Raw genomic sequence first — 18,804 nt, 5'->3', positions numbered from 1 at the left:
GAAACCGTCTGTGCGTCTGGTAGCCAAGACATTTAATTATTTAATTAATTAATTTATTCATTCATTTATTTATATTTATCTTCGTGTGTATGTAGATGTACTTGCCTGCGTACATGTACCCCACAGGCATGCAGTGCCCTCCAAGGCCAGAAAACAGCATCCGATCCCCGAGAGCTGGAGTTAAAGATGGTTGTGAGCTGACATCTGGGTGATGAGAATTAAACACGGCTCCTCCCACAAGAGCAGCAAGTGCTCTTAACCACAGAGCTACCTCTCCAGCCCTATCAAAGACACCTAAAACCCAATTCCAGTAGTTCCAACTGTCCTCAGTGCCCTGCACCCACAGAGACACACCATATACCCCGAGATCTGAGATTTGCCCCCAGCGCAGCAGTGACCACAGGCACTCCCCAGGGCAGCCCTGGGAGGCCGGCTGTGTCCTCTGAGAGCTATTGCTAGGGTAGGGGGTGGAGGGACGTGGGCAGGAGCCCTTCCTTTTCAACAAAAGCAACACATGTTCCTGTGAGATCGCAACAATGTTTCGTGTAAGATTGCAACAATGTGGGGTTGGGGATTTAGCTCAGCGGTAGAGCGCTGCGTGCAAGTGCAAGGCCTGGTTGGGTCCCCAGCTCCGGAAAAAAAAAAAAGAAAAGAAAAAAAAAAAAAAAAAAAAAAGAGCAGAAGGTCTCCTGCCCTTCTTCAGGTCCTCACCACCGTTACCTCTCTGGTGCCCTGCTTCTATTAGGAGCAGCTTCCGTATCCACAAACATCATCACAGTCACATCTCTTGCAGGATAAAGACCCAAAAATAGAGTTTCTGGGCTCCAATTATGAGTATGAAGCCATTTGCAATAGGGCTTACTGCTGGCCAAGTAACCGCTAAAGGACACATGTGGACATAACCTTTAATGGCCACCAGGGAAGACGCCAGCTAATGGCTTAATGACCTGCCTCCATCTTCCCTTCCATCCATCCTGTCTCCTTATCCCTTGCCCATTGCACAGTGTGCCCTTCAGATGTCAGCCGATAAGAAAGCCCACCGACCCACCTTTTGGGAGTGACCAGAGCAGCTTGCCTGACCTGTGGTTGACCAGCAGCGCCTGGGGCTTCAGCTCCTTCCCCTAATGTTAATGTGTTTTCCAAACTTCAGAAGCTGGACCTGCTGACCCAAGGAACACAGGAGGTGTCACTACAGGTGACACTAGAGGCACACATTCACCAGACACCTGGGGTCCAGGTTCTGAGAACATGTAGACATCAGGCTAGCCTTGTCCACGGAGACTGTACTGATGGGGTACCCCTGCTGTGAAGACCTCGGTGGTCCAGACAGGTGCTATGCTATATGACCATAGCAGAATGCTTGGCAGACACATGGTTGAGAGCCTTCCACTGTTTATTCTCCACCTCTGGCTAAAGGGTCCTATGTTGGACTGGAAGGAGGAAGACAGGACTTCTGTCTGCAGCAGGGACAGTGTAATGAAGCAAGTGTCCATTCAACACTTGATATAACCCAAAGTCAACTCTCCAGGCCCAGCAATGGACATTCTAGGATCTCTGTGAGTTCAAGACCAGCCTGGTCTACATAGTTCCAGGACCGCATTAGGACTACATAGTGTGTGTGTGTGTGTGTGTGTGTGTGTGTGTGTGTGTGTGTGTGTGTGTGTGTGTTTGTGCCTGTGCTGTATGCTGCTCCCGTGGAGATCGGAGGACAACTTTCAGGAGTCAGTTCTCTCCTTCCCATGTGGATCCCAGGGATGGAACTCGGGTCAGCAGGTTAGTGACAAGAGACTTTACTGACTGAGCCAGCTCATTGACCCCTGTAATTTCTTTCTTTTCTTTTTCTTTCTTTTTTGTTTTTTAAAGCTGCATTTTCTTGTCAGGGGACAAGAATTATTACCCTTAATTTTCCAAGGAGCAAACAGAGACATCACCCCACCACCGCTAAGACCAGATTGAGACCAGGAGGCACTCTCTGTCAGTGGAAGGAAGACCTAGCAAGGGCAAGTGATTGTTCTGAAGTCACACTGTAGATTAAAAGCAGACCCCTGCTGGCTCCTGCTCACTCGCAGCTTTCATCCTGCCCCAGGTGTCCGTGTCCTCGTCCCCACCGTCCGGCCCCCACATCCAGGTGGCTAACGCCACCACCTCCCAGCAGGACACCCCTTGGAGCCTCAATATCCATCGATGGAATGGGCGTGCTAGAGGGAACGAGGGCAGTCTGGCGCCGGGCACTGGCTCAGCGGCAGGGGCGGGGCCGTGACTCAGCCGCACAGTCCCGGGGTCGCCCAGCCGGTCGGACCGGCCTCCACAACGCGCGCGGGGCGCCGGGCTGGGCGACCGGAGGGGTGCAGGGAAGGGAGCCTCCAGGAGCCGGCTTGGGCGGGAAGAGGAGCGCAGACCGAGGAGGAGAGGGATGGTAGAGAGACCCCGCTGAGGCCAGCGGGGTACACTGGCTGGGATCAACATGTGTCTGCGCATAGGTGAGCTGGGCCACACGGGAAACCCACTCCTGGGGTTGCCCAACCTGAAGTCAGGCCGCTTGCCTCACCTAACCCTGCTTCGCGTACTGGCCTGCTTCAGGTCACCTTTTTCTCAGCCTCAGTTTTCTCAGAAGCGGTGACAAGCGGCTGGGTTCTATTTGCTTTAGGCTAGTGCTCTACCACTGAGCTGCACGCCGGCCCCAAGATTTCGAGGCAGTGAAGTTACTCAGGGACTACCCAGAACTCAGTACTTAGCTCCCTCAAACTGTGAACTCCTCCCGCCTCAATCTCCTGCAGCTGGGGACTGCAGGTTTGGGCCAGTGAGACCCAGCTCTGAGTAAGTCTGGTTTTGATGCGGTCAGTGGTACCTCCATCTCCTGGCCCAATTTCCCTTTCTAAGGGGCAAGGCTAGATAAGTTCCGAGATCCGCAGAGAGGAGAAAGGATGCTGGAGGATGAAGAGATAAGGACCTAGGGTCCAGGACCACGGGTCCTTAGCCTTACCGAAGGCCCCATTTCCATACCTTCCTCTCCTCCAGCCAGACTGGAGGGAAAGACCAGTTAACCAGGATCGTTGACAGAGTAGACTAGTGTGCCCCTCCCCCACGCCGTGGGCAAACTCTGGGATCTAAGGCGTTCCCACTCTTCCAGCACGCACGTCTTAGGAGCCATGCCTCTTTCTCCTCGGTAAAATGAAGACCGCTGCACCCACCTCGTGACCAGGATGAAGTTCCTGTCTGCTAATAAATGCTTAGCATCATGCTAACCACGTTGTCCACTGGTCCCAGCGTGAGAACTGAGAAATAAAGCCTTCTTAGGGCTCCCTGACTAATGCAGGACCCTAGCCTTCCTGTCTGACCAAAGCCTTGGTCCAGAGATGATTTTTAGCCTAGTCAAAACCCATTAGCCTCTGGGTTGCTACTGACTGATAGGTGGGTGGATGGGCTGGGTGGATGGGGTGGGACCCGTGAGGCCCCTGGAACAAGGTTGCAATCCCTCTTCCTGTTTGGCTGGCTGTTCATCTTCACAAGCCCTTTCCAGTTCCCCGTGCCTTTCCAGTTTATGGCCTGTCCTCCGACGCAATGACATTCCCAGAGCCTGCAAGCCCGAGGAGAGCTCGGAGACCACTTAGGCCAACCCGGCCCGGCTCTATGCCTAAAGAATCCGGAGTTCAGAGGGGAGGAGGGGCTGGTACCAGGTCCACAGTGAGTCTCTGACTGTCTGGACAGGCTTCTCCTTGCTCCCCAAAATTACCAACTGCCCTCCCCCCCGTGTGTGTGTGTGTGTGTGTGTGTGTGTGTGTGTGTGTGTGTGTGTGTGTGTGTGTGTGTTTTTGAGTTTAATTAGGGTTGATTACAAGAGTTCGAGGGGGAATTTTACTGGAACATAGGCAACTTACCGGTGGCTACACCACTGAAATTTAAAAAAAAAAAGTAATATTCTTTTTTAGGCAATGTCTTACTCTGTAACCTAAGCTGGCCCCGACTTTGCAGCAATCCTCCTGCCTCAGATTCCTGAATACAGGGATTATAGACCCCCCTCTTACCTCCCCACCCCATGACTCCTGCGATTGCCCAGAGAATGTCCCCTTAATGACTCTTCCCCCTTTCTTGTTTTCATTCAGCTGCAGAGCTCACTTGTCGCGAACAGGGTCGAGCCTCTGCGCCACACCTGGAGACACCGGGATTTAGCAAGGTCTCAGAGCCAGCGTCCATTAGAAGCAGCAAAGGAAGGGCTCTGCTTAGCTGAGAGGGCCAATCACACTCTTCCAGTTTCTCAGAGCTGGCTAACCTGAGGCCCCACCCCCACCTCACTCCCACCCCTCACCCCACCCCCGGTCCAGGGGGCAGGGCCGTGTGCGACGTTGTGGCGGAGAGCAGCTCAGAGGAGGAGGGCTTCCAGCTAGGATAGGACTTGGTCACTCAGAAAGCGTCTTTGTGGCCAGAGTGGATCCTGGTCCCAGCCCCAGTTAAGTGCAGCCTGCACTAAGAGTCCCCGATTTCCTGTCCACCCATGGACTTTGTCCACACTGAGAAGCAAGGGCTCTTCCTCTCCAGGAAGAGAAGTAGAGAATAGACGGCTCCATTGAGCGGCTGCATGTTAAGTACCGAGTGTGCCGGACCCCATCTACCGAACTACTGAGGAAGGCCCGACACTGCCCAGTACACTGCAGGCTCCTCGAGGCCTGGCAGTACCTGTAGGGCTCATAGGTATCCTAGTGTATGGCATGGAGCAGGCGTGCAGGGCGCTTTTTTTTTTTTTTTTTTGGTTCTTTTTTTCGGAGCTGGGGACCGAACCCAGGGCCTTGCGCTTCCCTAGGCAAGCGCTCTACCACTGAGCTAAATCCCCCAACCCCGCAGGGCGCTTTTTACGTGGAGCAGCTGAGTGAATGATTGGCTGGATGGCTCAGCGAGAGGATCATGTTGGATCTCTGCTACTCAGGACACCATGGTTAACAGGGACAGTCGTGTGGATCTCCTGCGTGCTTTTCCAATCTCATAATTCAAGGGCTTACAAACCAACCGTGAGGCTTTTAGAGTCGAAGAAACGGGAGGCTCAGAGGACCCACACCCCATAGCAGGAAGCGCCTCCCCCACGATCCTCACCTGTGTCCCCCCACACACACACCCGCAGGTGGCCTGAATGTGGATGAGTTCCGGAAGTTGCTGATGAAGACGGGTCTGGTGCTGGTAGTGCTGGGTCACGTGAGCTTCATCGCGGCCGCCGTGCTCCATGGCACCATGCTGCGCTTCGTAGCCACCACCAGGGACGCCGTGGTTCTACAATACTGTGTGGTAGACATCCTTTCCGTCACCTCTGCCATTGTGGTAATGTCCTGGCTGGGAGGCCAGCAGGAGGGAGGGACCGTGTCCCAGTCAGAGCCCCAAGCGCTAACCCTACACCATAAATGATAGAACCATATACCAACTGTGCAGCCACTCAAACTAACTCTCTCTCTCTCTCTCTCTCTCTCTCTCTCTCTCTCTCTCTCTCTCTCTCTCTCGTCTCTCTGTCTCTTTCTGCCTCACTTTTTTCCTCTGTAAAAATGGGGGTGGCGGGAGTATGCGTGCAGGGCAGAGGTTCCCAGTGAGTATCTGAGGGAGTCATCCACAGAAGGTGCTTACTGAGGGGCCTGGCAGGTGGCTAGTGTGATCTGCTGTGACAGATATCCTCCGTGTGGTGGTACAGAGGGAGTGAACGTCAGCATAGCTAGGGAGGGTCAGTAAGGGTTTCCCAGAGAAGTAGACCTCTGAGCCGGGTATTTATGGATGCGTAGGCGTCCCCAGTGGACTGTAATTAGCAACCCAAGTATGCGGCATGCTGGGACTGGCTTGCAGGCAAGCATGTCAGGGTGGCATTCCATGTTCAGGCTGTGTGGCAGGTGCAGATGTGTGGAGCTGGGAATGGCTGAGATCTGTTCTGGTGACACCGAGTAAAACAGGAACCTAGCATGAGGGTAGACTACATGAGCCACTTGATAATCGGTAGCCATGGTGATACCTGGACATCTACCCTGTTTGATGAATGAATAAATGAAAGAGTCTGGCGCTCTTGGGTTTGAAAAGCTCTTCTCTGCCTGTCAGCTGATGTGTTCACCTCTGGGAGACCTGCTGACTCCTGGCTGAGGGACTCTTCTCTCCCTCTGAGCTGGTCTCTGCTTACAAAATGAAGCTCTGGGGCTGGGGATTTAGCTCAGTGGTAGAGCGCTTACCTAGGAAGCGCAAGGCCCTGGGTTCGGTCCCCAGCTCCGAAAAAAAGAACCAAAAACAAAAAACAAAAAAAAAACAAAATGAAGCTCTGACAGCCTGGTGACCTCCAGGCATGGTAAACCAGGCTGCGATCTGTGGGAGCTCCGACAGCAGGAAGAGTGTAGTGTTGTGTGCCAATCAGTATCTGTTTTACGTGGCAGCCATGTGAGGAAGGCATAGAAGATGGCCAGTCCGGGGTCAGGAGGCTCTGGGCTGGAACATTTCACCTTTGCCCTGCTTTCCTCAGCTGCCCAGGACTGGGGGGGGGGATTCACCCCACTCCCTTGGATGTGATTGTCTTCCTGTGAGCACATCCTGAAGAGAGGGGCTCAGCCCAGAGAGGTGGAGATACTTTCCTGTGACTGCACAGTGAATTAACACTGCTACTCTACTCGCATGGTGCTGTGCCCAATACAGAGACCAACACTAAGAAGGCAGATGGGCTAAATGGAGCCCTAGGGAGAGGGCAGCCACAGAGCTAAGTGGTGCACAGGAAATCCTGTCTCTGGGGGTGTAGGGGCATTCAAGGAATCTTAGAAAGGATGATCTGTGGGTAGCATCTGAGCGGCTAGGCGTGAGTGCCCAGGTCCAGTGCAATGAGGGAAGATAGTGGCACAGGCTAGACCAGAGGGGGCCAGAGCTAGGTCATTAAGAGCTTGGGATAACTCGATGCTCTTAGAAGTTTCTTTCTCTTTTGTGGTACTTAGGATTTAGCCCCGGCTTCACACGTGCCAGGCAAGTGTTCTATTCCCAAGTTCCACCCCTGGCCCTCTTTTAAAGATTCTGACTTCTGTTCATGATGTGTCCTGTCTGTCTGAGATGTGGCCTCACTGCATAGTCCTGCTGAAAAAGGACTTTTTATATAAACCAGGATGGCTCTAAACTTGCGGCAGTCCACCTGCCTCAGTGCGGGGATTGTAGGTATATACCACCATGCCTGGTTTCTGGTTTAATATAATTTGGGGCTTAGTTCCTTGTTAGTGGAATGCATTCCTTTCAGACTTTTCCATCCCAAGGAGATGTCCTGCGGCCTAGCACACGCCCTGACTTATGCCCGCAAAAACACGGGACCTTAGCTTTTGGCAACGGAGAACCCTGGAAGGTCGTGGGAAGTGGGGGTTTATGAGACCAAAGCCAGAGGCCAGGGTGGGAGTGGAGACTGCAGGACCATGGAAGACATTGGGAGAATCTTTATCCAAGTGTGGGTCTGACCCCACAAGCTGGCCTCCAGCACTGATCCAAGCTTCCCCACAGGTCATCCTTGCGGGAATTTCGGCTGTCGTCTTGTCACGCTATCTCCCCAGCACCCCCTTGGTATGTGGCACTTCCTCAGATGGGACCATGGGCAGTAGCCATCTTGGGGCCAAGCATGCTATCCACTGACCGGTGTTCCTCCTGCCTAGCGCTGGACCGTGTTTAGCCTGAGTGTGGCCTGTGCTCTTCTCTCTCTGACCTGTGCCCTTGGACTCCTGGCCTCCATTGCTGTGACCTTCGCCACCAAGGGCAGGGCACTCCTGGCCCCCTGTACTTTTGAGAACGCTGAACTCCCAACACTGTCACCCGACTGTCCTTTTGACCCTACTCGAATTTACGTGAGTGCCTCATCCTGGAAGGGGTTGGAAACCATTCTTGGAATCTACCCACATCCCTATCCCTAATTAGATGTCTGTGCCCCTGGACCCCGCAGAGCTCTAGCCTGTGCCTCTGGGCCATCTCTCTCATATTCTGTCTGGCGGAAAGCATGTCTGCTGTGCGCTGCGCCCAGCTCGTGCATCGGCTGCTGGAACTGAGGCCCTGGTGGGGGAAAAGCTGCCACCATACGGTAAGTTCCCCCATAGTCCTCGGAGGTCCCTGGCTGGTCAACCTCTAGAGGGGTGCCTCTCTGAACGGGGCCTCAGATAACTGGAGCAAGTTTGCTCACCACCATCAAAGGGCTCCAAAGTTCAGAGAGGCCAGATCTGCCAGCTAAGTCACACTCTGTCTGGCTCTCCCAATCTTGAAGGGAAGCACTGGTCTTTGGGGATTAAACAGGAGACACTTGGGCAGTGGGAGGGGTCTGGCCTGTTATGAGTGAATGATAGTGCTGTCCTCCCTCAAGTCTGTAGTCCTTCCTTCGTCCAGTTTGGGGGTAGTCCTAAAATAGAGACCTCAGACCCAGGGAAACAACCAGGTTCCTGTGTCTGCAGATACAAGCAAGCCCAGAGCCCCTGGATGGCCATGACCTACTGAGTTGCACCAGCTGACCCCTGACACCTCAGCAGCTCCATGGCTACTGAGGCATGTGACCACACCTGCCCTGACCAGTGCCCAGACAGCGATGGAAGCTCAAGGAAGCTCACGGAAGCTCACCGGATCCAGGATTCCTACAGCAAGCCCCAGAAAGATCAAAGGGCTCCTGGGGACGTGGGAGAGGGCTTGGAACGCCCTCCCCTGGCCACCACGACCAATGCACTGAAACAAGACTTTATTTTGAAGTTATTAAAAAGAACAAAGACGCTCCGTGTGGCGCATGCAGAGGGACATGGGGCTTGGCCAGGGGCCTGCACTTCTTTCCCACACAGAACGCTGTGGAGGGGCTCTGCTCATCTGTCTGCGGGCCTCTGTGTGCGCGCGTGCATGTGTGCGTGTGTGTGTTGCGCGCGCATGTGTGTGTTGCGCGTGCATGTGCGCGCGCGCCCGTGCGTGTGTGAGGTGGGGGAAGGAGAGAGAAATACAGAGTACAGACGGGGTAAATCTGTGGTTATCCAAGTGCAAAGAGGCAGGCTGGGTTTGGGGACCCCCCAGTTGGAATCCTGGGAGATCTTCTTTTTACCATGGCCTCCAGCCAGCAAGAGCTGGGACAGGAAGTGTTCTTCTGCAGGGAAGTAGATCAGGGAACTTCTTCAAAGTCCCACAGCCCAGTAATCCTCCGGGTCTCCCCACCAAACAAAAAGACTCTTCACCTTGGCACAAATCCCCACCTCCCTCCAGGCTGAGGACCACCCAAGAAGGACCTACCCCTCTTCCTCGTGTTGTGGAAGAGCCTCCGGGTTGTGGGTGGGTGGAAGGTGATCCAGCTGTCTGGGGAAAGAATACAGAACCTGACCCGGGGGTAATCTCTGTCCCACTAAGGGAGATTCTGCCTCTTGGGCCGTGGGGACTAACGGCTGTCTTGCTTAGCCCCTTCCTTGCAGGGTTCGCTTCTCCAGAGGCCCCCCCACAGTGCAGACCCCAGAAGGGGATTCCCCAGTCTGGCCCCCAGCCTGGATAGACACGAGGGAGAGGAAGCTGAGAGCCGGAGGGCCGGTGAAGGCAGGGAGGCGAGCTGGCTCCTCTCAGCTCAGAACTGGGAGGCGCTACTGGGATCGCATTGCAGCAGGCGCACGATCGATGGGTCGCTTTTGGCCCCGCGGATGAACTCCTCCAGTGACAGCTTGCCTGCAGAGAGAAGGGAGGGCTGAGAAAGAGGAGAAGGTGGCTGCCGAGCCAGGCAGGTGGCTCAGGAGAGAAAAGGAGGGAGGCTGCCCACCCTCTTCCGCCCCCGCCCCCGCCCCGCCCCCACTCTCCTCCGCCCCTCACCGTCATTGTTTGTGTCCATTTGGCGGAAGATTTTCTCAGTTCTCTTTTCCGGGGTCGACTCATCCTCAGGCATCTTCATCACGGACGAAACCATCTTGTAAATGGCCTGTGGGATGGGGGATTGGGAGAGGGAGAGGACATCAGCGAGTGAGGAGGACTGGACTAAGCTCCCATCCCGCTCTCTGTCTCTATAAACATCCCAGGGTCATGCTTTACTGGTTATGGAGGAGGGGGTAAGGAAAAGTCTGGAAAGGCTGAAGGGTGCCCTGAGCCAGGGCCCTTAGAGGGCCAGGTGGGAATTGCTGATGGAGCTGATGAACAAAGCCACGACAACCTGAAAGCTTCAGGTGGGTGCCAAGCATTTGGGGGGGGGGTGTCACTGAGTCAAGGGAGATGTTGGAGGACAACCGAGCCCAGATAGCAAAGTGCCTAGAACGCCAAATTTAGGTGTGTGTTTGAGGGTAAGGGTTGCGTTAGCGCTCCCGCTCGGTGACCGACAGGGGGCGCTGAGCGGAGGGAGATGGCACTGTGATCTGCGGCCGGCAGGGGGCGCAGAGCAGCGTCGAGGCAGCTGGGACCTAAAAGGGGCGGGAACATTATGCAAACGAATGCAAATGAGCACCTGCCACGGGTCCAGGGACAGCCTGAGCTCTGCTAGGCTGAGGGCGGCAGCTGCCACGTGTAGGAGCTCCAGAGGCAACACGAAGGAGAGTTGCTGAGCTAAATGTACAGAGCATGTAGTGCTCGGTCTGTGGGATGGGGCTCTTTCTGCTCCCCGGAGCTCAAAGGCCAGACTAGTCACCTCGAACTTCCAGTTTTTTCACAGCGACGCCTCCTCCAAGAAGCCTCCTTTCTTCCCCCACGCCATAACCCTCCCACCCTCTTTTTGTCCAGTTTTGTTTCTGCGCTGCTCTTTTCCGGCCTCTTTCCTTCAGATCGGTCCCACACACTGCCTCTGAACGTTCCAAACAAACCCCCACTACCACCTCGCCAAATCAGCAGGCCGCCCCCTTATTTCCGGCACACACAGACCAGTTCCTTCTGGATGCTGTCCCCACTTCTCCTTGGGGTTCAGTGTACAATGCTTTCTTAGCTAGGCCATCTGTGATCCAGCCTGGGTCAGGGCGTGTTGGCTGCACAGAGCCTCCTAGGTAGGTACTTCTCAAGATAGTAATTATTTCCCTGGAGGCTTGTACCTGCTTCCTGGCATTCAGATGAGAACAGTCACTCTGCTGACTACTTCTAAAATTTCCAAATCCCAGTACAGTCCCTTGGCACACGGCAGGGATCTCCCTGTTTAAAGGCCATTGTCACCTCCCACAACTCTCTGTACCAAGTCCAAACCATTTGCTTTTGACATTCAAGATACTTGACAAGCTGTCCACTGCCGGCCTCGCTACCACCAGACCTCGCCGGAGGGGTGATTCTGCCGCAACCAAACACCTCTGGGCTTTTCAGGTTCTCCAACACTGACAGCCTCTGCCTGGAATTTTGTTTTGTTAGAGACAGGGTTTCCCTGTGTAACCTTGGCTGTCCTGGAACTCACTCTGTAGACTAGGCTGGCCTTGAACTCAGAGATCACCTGCTTCTGCCTCCTGAATGCTGGGATCAAAGGTGTGCACCAGGGTGCCTGGCCTACATGCAGGATTTCTACATCCACTCAGAGAAACCATGTATCAAATCTTCCCTTTGTGGATAAGAAACCACGGTTTGGGAAGGGAAGAGAAGGGATAGAAGACACTAGATCAGAGCTTGCTCCCTGTGAGGGTCAAGTACAGTGGTTCTCAACCTTCCTAATGCTGCAAGCAACCCTTTAATACAGTTCTTCATATTGCCGCGGCCCCCAACTACACAATTACTTTTGTTCCTACTTTGTAACTCTAATGTTGCTACTGTTGAGAATAGTAATATAAAAATCTGATATGCAGGATATCTGACATGCGGACCACCTGTGAGAGGGTCATTCAACCCCCAGAGGGGTGGTAACCCACAGGTTGAGAGCAGATGGATGTACGATTAGACAATTTGGAAGAATAAGCATCAGAGTGACATCCTGGTCTGCACTTGCTTTATATCCTTGAAAAAGAACTTGGCCAGGCTGGAGAGATGGCTCAGCAGTTAAGAGCACTGACTATTCTTCCAGAGGTCATGAGTTCAATTCCCAGCAACCACATAGTGCCTCACAACCATCTGTAATGGGATCCGATGCCCTCTTCTGCTGTGTCTGAAGACAGCTACAGTGTACTCATGTAAATGAAATAAACAAATCTTAAAGAAAGAAAGAAAGGAAGAAAGAAAGAACAAACAAACATGGCCACCATGAACCTCAGTTACCATCTGTAAAATGGGAGTGCTCTGTCTATCTCATCGGGGCTGTCTGGAGGACTAAATGAGATAGAAAAGTATAACAGTAGCTGGAGTAAGTGGTCACTAAATAGCAGCTTATATTGTCATTATTCGTCATCTGCTGTGTCCTTGGGCCTTTCAGTGCCCTGGACTACTAGGTGTTCCTTTATATACCTGTCCCGGACCTAAACAGTACGGCCCATGCCTGTCTTTCTTATTGGAGTGGGAGCTCCACAAAGCACACTGCCTCTTCCCTCCCACTGTGCCACCACCCAGTGTAAGGCTGGGAAGGGAAGAGGGCTGAGCAGTGACTTAGAGGGCGGCCATTCCCCTTGTGACAATCCTTCTAAATAATTGTCTGGATCGCTCGCTCGCTAGCTCAGAGTCTCACTGGAGCCTACTTGTCATTAATCAGGCCCTGGGGCTCACAAGCTCCGTCTGCTTCAGCTGTCTGGAGCCTCTGGGGTGACATAGAGGAGGCCAGGGTCTAGAGGGCAGAAACTGGTTTAAAAAAAAAAAAACATGTCCAGGGGTGCCTAAGGAATGGGCTCGCTAACTGCTGCACTGGGCGTGGTGGCTTCAGCAGGGCTGAGATTTACCAGTGTACGATTGGAAAATGAGCCTGTCTCTGAACTCGTTGATATCCAGTGGATCCCTAAATGACAATGCCACTGCTTTGACCTTTCCAATGGGACCCCCCAGAGTTCCCCATCATCCTGCTGCCAAAGAGGACTGAGTGATCCGGAGGCTCCTGGGACCAACACTGAGGCAACATAGTGGAAAACATCACTTCCCAAGACAGGCAGCAGCCATTCCACTCAACCTAGAGACTGAGATCCACGTCCCCAGCAAGAGGGAGAGCCAGTGGGCTGGGCGAGCTGGAGTGGATATCAGCCCACAAAGCAGAGGAGGCTAAAAGGAAAGGGTGCTGAGATAGGAAGGGTCCTTGTGCAGAGCTATGCGGCAGCAGTTCTCAACACGCATCTTAGGGATGCTCACAAGGCCGTGTTAGCCAGTGCAGGAGATGGGTGAGAAGAAGAATGACACAGTCACCAAGAGGAAAAGGACCGGCTCAGGACCACTAGAACCAAGTTCTCGGCACAATAGAGATTCATTTGCTCCAAAGGAACAAAGGGCAGGGAATAAGAGACAAAGGCAGGAGATAGAGAATGAGGGAGGAGGGGAGGGGAACATGGTGTGTGTGTGGGGGGGGGTGACAGAGGTAGAGTATTTGTCCCAGAGGACAGAGGACTGCCTCTGGATAGAGAGGAGACAGATGTGGCCCATAGGAAAATGGCAGTTTATAAAGGCAAAGGGGAAACCCCTTGGTAAGATGAGGTGTTTAATTTTAATTGACATGTTAATTAGGCGAGCCAAAGGGGGCTTTTGATTGCTGGACTTCAATACTTTAACAGCTGGGCCTTTGCAGTCAACCTCAGAAGGAGGGGGTGGCCAAATAAGGGAATAGACCTTGGGGGCTAACTTTGAAAATGCAATCTAGCAAGGCAGAGGAGATTGGGGGCTAGGGTTGGGGGGGGGAGCCTGCCAGAGTCATGCTTGCCATGTCTGAGTCCCTCAGTCACTAACATCCACCGTGTACCAAGTACCAAGTACCGAGTATCAAGTACCGAGTACCTACATAGCCCTCAACAGAGCTCTTGATCTCTACCAGTGCCTTGGAGTAGCAGGCAAAAGCCAGTGGGTTTATGACTTTCTGTTAGGATGCTTGCAGACAAATCTGACAGCCCTAGTTCAATCCCCAGGATCTGCTTAAAGAGAAGGAGGATTGATTCTCCGGCATGAGCTCTACCCATAAATAAATAAAAATATAATTTTAAACTGTTTAGAGGCCAGCCAGGGCTACAGAGAGAGGGGTGGGGGATGGGGATCCTGTCTAAAAACAAATGTCTGAAGTGGACGAGGAGCAGGCGGGTAAAATAGAATCTCAGCACTGACCGCCTTCAGTGAGCTAAGGGGACACCGTGCCATGGAAGGCTTCCGAAATAAACCTAATGCATTTCATACTTAAGTTGGTACTAAGAAAAGACATTCATGACAAGTCTCTAAATCTCCTCATGCAATCAGCCTCGCTGTGTCTGCTCCACTTTTACAGATGAGCAGCGCAAGAGCTAAAGCCTGTCCAGAATTGGAAGCCTCCTCTCCTGCCTGAGAGCTCAGAGCCTTCACAAAAGGCAGCTTGCAGCCATGGCCAGCCTGGGCTCGATCCACGTCAAGCAAGTGGCCCTACCTGTCTGAGACACACGGGACTGCCCTAAGGCCGTACCCAGCTCAGGGGTTTCAGTATCTCAGGCAGTGCTGGTTTCTGGTGGTGCCTCTGTCAATTAGTTAGGCGATGGCTGGGTGTCCAGATGGCATGTGAACGTTGGAGACAAGTGGCCCACTCAGAGATCTCCAGCATGTGCCTTCTTTCAAAGCATTTTTCCTCCTCAGTAAATGAGGATCAATAAAACAGGACTTGTAAACTGGGGATGAGGTTGGCTGATAGAACACAGCTAGCAGATGAATGAATGAATGAATGAATGAGCAAGCATAGCTGGACAGGGAAACGTGCCTGTAACCTTATGGCTCAGGGGCTAAGGCAAGAGGATCATGAGTTCAAAACCAGTTTGAGCTACTTAGAGAGACCTGTCTCCAACCAAACCAAATCAAACAGAACTTGCCTGAATCAGAAATGTCAAGATGGGAAAGACAAAGCAAGGGGAGGGACTATTCCAAATTAAACCAGAATAACAAAGCCAGGTGCAGAGCAGCGCCTTTAATCCCAGCGCTCAACATGAAAGGACAGGTAGGTCTCTGTGAGTTGGAGAACAACCTGGTCTATAAAGTGAATTCCAGGCTAGCCACGGCAACAGAGTGAAATCCTGTCTCTAAATAAATATAACGAGAAACAAAATTCAATGTAGGATCCCAGACCAGCAAGGGGGTGGGGGGAGCAACAGGGAACATTCTGAAGAGAGTGGACAATGGCATAGGAACAGTGTTGTTTCTATTCTATGTTAACTATCTTGACTTGCTTAACTTGGTTAATCATACTATGGCTTATGTAAGAGAATGTCTTATTCTTAGGAAATACATCTCTTACCGGAGAGGTAAAGGATGAATCCTGAGAACAACCAGAAACCAGGGCGCACAGCGATACTAAACGCCAGGAAACTCTCTAGCTGACGAGTGTGGACTAAGGATACTCAGGAACTTTCTAGGGTTTTCTTTCTCTCCTTTGATGGGTTAGTGGGGGAGGGGAGACAGTTTCATAATGTCTAGGCTAGCCTCAAATTCATTTGGTTGGGCTGGAGAGATGGCTCAGGGTGGTTAAGAGCACTGACTGCTCTTCCAGAGGTCCTGAGTTCAAATCCCAGCAACCACATGGTGGCTCACAACCATCTATAATGAGATCCGATGCCCTCTTCTGTTATCTGAAGACAGCTACAGTGTACTCATACAAATAAAAATAAATCTTTAAAAAAAATAATTCATTTGGTAGCTAAGGCTAGTTTTGAACTCTTGACCCTCCTGCCTCTAACTCTACAGTAGTTTTAGCTTTCTGCTTTTCTTTCAATGGAAAGTCGTTTTATTCTAAAAGATTTTTGTAAATAGGATGAGAAAAACACCCCCTGCCACTACTCGGGACCAGGTATGTCCAGAGGCTAAAAAAAAGGTGTGTGTTGGGGGGAGAGGTTCAGAAACGGAGGCTGAGAAGCTAATGTCGATGGTCGCTCACCTGCACAATTTCTAGCATCTCCTCCCGGCTGATGTAGCCATTGCCGTCCAGGTCGTACATGCTGAAGGCCCACATGAGCTTCTGCTCCAGGCGGCCACGCGAGGTCACGCTCAGAGCGATGATGAACTCCCGGAAGTCGATGGTGCCGTCGCTGTTGGTGTCAAAAGTGCGGAAGACATGCTCGGCGAACTTGGAGGCATCGCCGTAGGGGAAGAAGTTGGCGTAGATCTTCTTGAACTCATCCACGTTGAGGATGCCGGTCGGGCAGTCCTTCAGGAAGCCCTTGTACCACTCCTGAAGCTCCAGCTCGGAGAACTCGGTGTTCTCTCGCAGGTCCTGCAGCATCTCTGGCCGCAGCTTGCTATTCTGCTTGCCCATGGCAGAAGAGCCAAGTCCCACCTGGGTTCCCCCCCACCAAGTGAAAGGAGAGAGAGCAATGGTTACGTCTTCTTTTTTTTTTTTTTTTTTTTTTTTTTTTTTGGTTCTTTTTTCGGAGCTGGGGACCGAACCCAGGGCCTTACGCTTCCTAGGTAAGCGCTCTACCACTGAGCTAAATCCCCAGCCCCTGGTTACGTCTTCTTAGTCCCTTGACGCTACTCCAGAAGGGCCCTCAGACACAAGATACCCCAAACTCTCATTTGACCCAAAAAGAGAGAGCTGGGCCCCAGACCACACACTCTGCTCTGTGACGTGCATGTCTGGGGAACAGACCCAAAGAAGAAGGGTCCAGCTCACGCTCACTGACACCCTTCTGGCTGTCCGTGTTAAGCCCATTCACAAGTACACATTTTCACCCTCCCAAGGGGACATGGGGTTGGCTCCATTTTCTACATGAGAAGGGAGGCTCAGAAAAGTAAGGTGGTCTGCTTCAGGTCACAGGGACACTATCGGTAGAGCTGACTCCCAGAGTGTCCTAGGAGGGTGCAGAAAAGCTTCTGCGCGCCCTTTGCACCTGCTGCCCCACTCCTGGCTTCCCAGAGGTCTGCTGACTCCACAGCGGACTTGCTGTTCGGACACTGATTTTCTTCCTGAAGATATGCTTAACAGGGGGGTATTAACCTGGACCCCGGAGTCAGATCTCCTGGGCTCAAATACCAGCTTTCCCCCCTAACAGCTGTGTGCCTTGGACAATTTCCTTAAACTCTCTGTCTCAACCGCAAAGGGGGTTTAATAATAGCACTTACTTCATAGGGTTATCTCGGGAATTAAGTTAGTTAATACCTATGAACATGTTGGAATCATGCCTGAGTAGGCAGGTGCGACATGCATGTTAAATGGGTAAAAAATGATTTACATGTATCCAGATTCCACAAAGAGCAAGCTCGATGTGCAAGCGCATGTCCCCCAGCACACATGATGCCTCACAGATCGCCGAGTTCTCCCTAGGGTCTCCGCCACTCACAGACTAGCCTCTACCCCACACGGGTCACCCGTGCCTCCACACGCAACAATCCCACTGCCCCGCACAACTCACACGCACTGACACACAGCACCACGCACAACCCCCATACACCGAGCATCAAGACACACCAGCCCACGACCCCACATGTCTCACACATGCCATGACACGCCAACTCGAATGCTGACACCTCTCACATGGCCAGCTGCACGTGGGACCTTCAGGCACCCTTGTCATTTGTCTTTCTATCCCCGAGGTGCTGCCAGGTCCCAGGAGAGGGAGCTGCAGCCCTTCCTCAGACCTGACGAGGACTCTTTTTCTTGGGGAGCCCTACCCAGCCCACCCAAACCTCCCTCACCACTCACCTTTTCTCTGGTTTCAAAAGGTCCCCTCAGGGCAGGGATTAAAGTGTAAGGCGAGCACAAGTGACGGAGGGGAAGTAGCCGGGCAGTCATAAGCATAGGTGTAGGGGTGTGTGCAAGTGGGTCCTGAGGTTGGAGATACGAGTAAGACAGGATGAAAAGGGTTCCTGTGCATGAGGGTACATGAAGCTCTATGCACATGTGTGTGCACATGTGTGTGGGTGCGTGTTGAATGCGTATGCTCACCCATGATGTGGGTCCTGGGCTCTGCACCGCATCTATCTCCCCATGCGTTTCCGTGCATGTCTGCATGTGAATTCTATATGCGTGTTGAGCGGGCTTGCACCTGTCACAGAGAGGAACGTCCCCCAGGAATGTGAGGGGACCTGTGTCTGTCCTCAGTAGTGTGTGTCACGCATGTTCCTGTAAGTTGATGCTCCCTCCTTTCCGGATCAGCCTCTTCTGCCCCAGGCTGAGAAGCCACGGAACAAGTGTGTGGGAAGGGACTGAGGAAATGCGCAGGGCTGAACAAGGGAGCGTGTCCCTTACTCCCCTCCTCAAGGTCCAAGGAACTGGGTCAGCGGGGCGGGGGCAGAGTGATGCGCTGAGCAGGAGCGCTCCTCTAGGTGCCCCTTCCTCTCGGCCACCCTCGGCATTGCCTTTCCCAGCTGGAAGAAATGTGTTTTCTCCTCAAAGACCCCCAGTGCCCAAAATAGGAGGAACCTCACAGCTCGATCTGAGAAACCCGCCCTAGCATCCCCTCCAAACCTCCCCGGCGCCGGCCCTGAGCCCCCGCCTCCATCCTTCCCGCACTGGGTTCGAGGTACCTCCTGGAGGGGGCGCCCGGGACGGTCGACGCGCGACTCCCCGGAGCCGGCCACTTGGCGGTCAGGACCCTGGAGAGCGCCGTGCGATTTCCCCCGGGGCAGCCCGGGGCTGGCAGCGCCGCGGGTGGGAGGAATTCCACGAAGCTCGGGGAGGAGCGGGCTGGGGAACACTGGACTTGGGTTCCTGGCTCCCAGGTTTCCCTCCCCTCATCCCCGACCCCGGCTGGAGCGGCCCCCACTCACCCAGCAACGCCGAGACACCGACTGCGCAGGGAAGGCGGCGCTGCTGCGGCGCGCGGCGGCAGAGGCGGCCGGAGGGGCGGGCGAGACTGTGAAGGAGACGCC

The 18,804-nt window shown here is 53.3% G+C and overlaps 2 protein-coding genes across 3 annotated transcripts; one reads left to right on the top strand and one right to left on the bottom strand.

The window, feature by feature from the left end:
* Window positions 1-2,270: 2,270 nt before the first annotated feature.
* Window positions 2,271-9,158, top strand: Tmem54 (transmembrane protein 54). The gene is made up of 6 exons (XM_032897364.1): window positions 2,271-2,480; window positions 5,114-5,307; window positions 7,483-7,542; window positions 7,632-7,820; window positions 7,916-8,050; window positions 8,415-9,158. Exons 1-6 carry the CDS (start codon window positions 2,465-2,467, stop codon window positions 8,469-8,471), a joined length of 651 nt encoding a protein of 216 aa, XP_032753255.1. The 5' UTR covers window positions 2,271-2,464; the 3' UTR covers window positions 8,472-9,158.
* Hpca (hippocalcin) lies at window positions 8,678-18,804 on the bottom strand. Of its 2 annotated transcripts, none has more exons than XM_032897375.1 (4): window positions 18,703-18,804; window positions 15,872-16,270; window positions 9,787-9,892; window positions 8,678-9,645 (listed from the first exon to the last, which is right to left on the bottom strand). In XM_032897375.1, exons 2-4 carry the CDS (start codon window positions 16,247-16,249, stop codon window positions 9,548-9,550), a joined length of 582 nt encoding a protein of 193 aa, XP_032753266.1. In that variant the 5' UTR covers window positions 16,250-16,270; window positions 18,703-18,804; the 3' UTR covers window positions 8,678-9,547. The 2 variants fall into 2 exon arrangements, with proteins under 2 accessions (XP_032753266.1, XP_032753274.1); XM_032897383.1 differs by lacking the exon at window positions 18,703-18,804 and adding an exon at window positions 18,460-18,550.

The sequence above is a fragment of the Rattus rattus genome, chromosome 1 (genome assembly GCF_011064425.1).
Source record: "Rattus rattus isolate New Zealand chromosome 1, Rrattus_CSIRO_v1, whole genome shotgun sequence".
NCBI lineage: Eukaryota > Metazoa > Chordata > Mammalia > Rodentia > Muridae > Rattus > Rattus rattus.
Note: the sequence above shows the minus strand (reverse complement) of the source record. Positions and strands in the feature narration are given on the sequence as shown.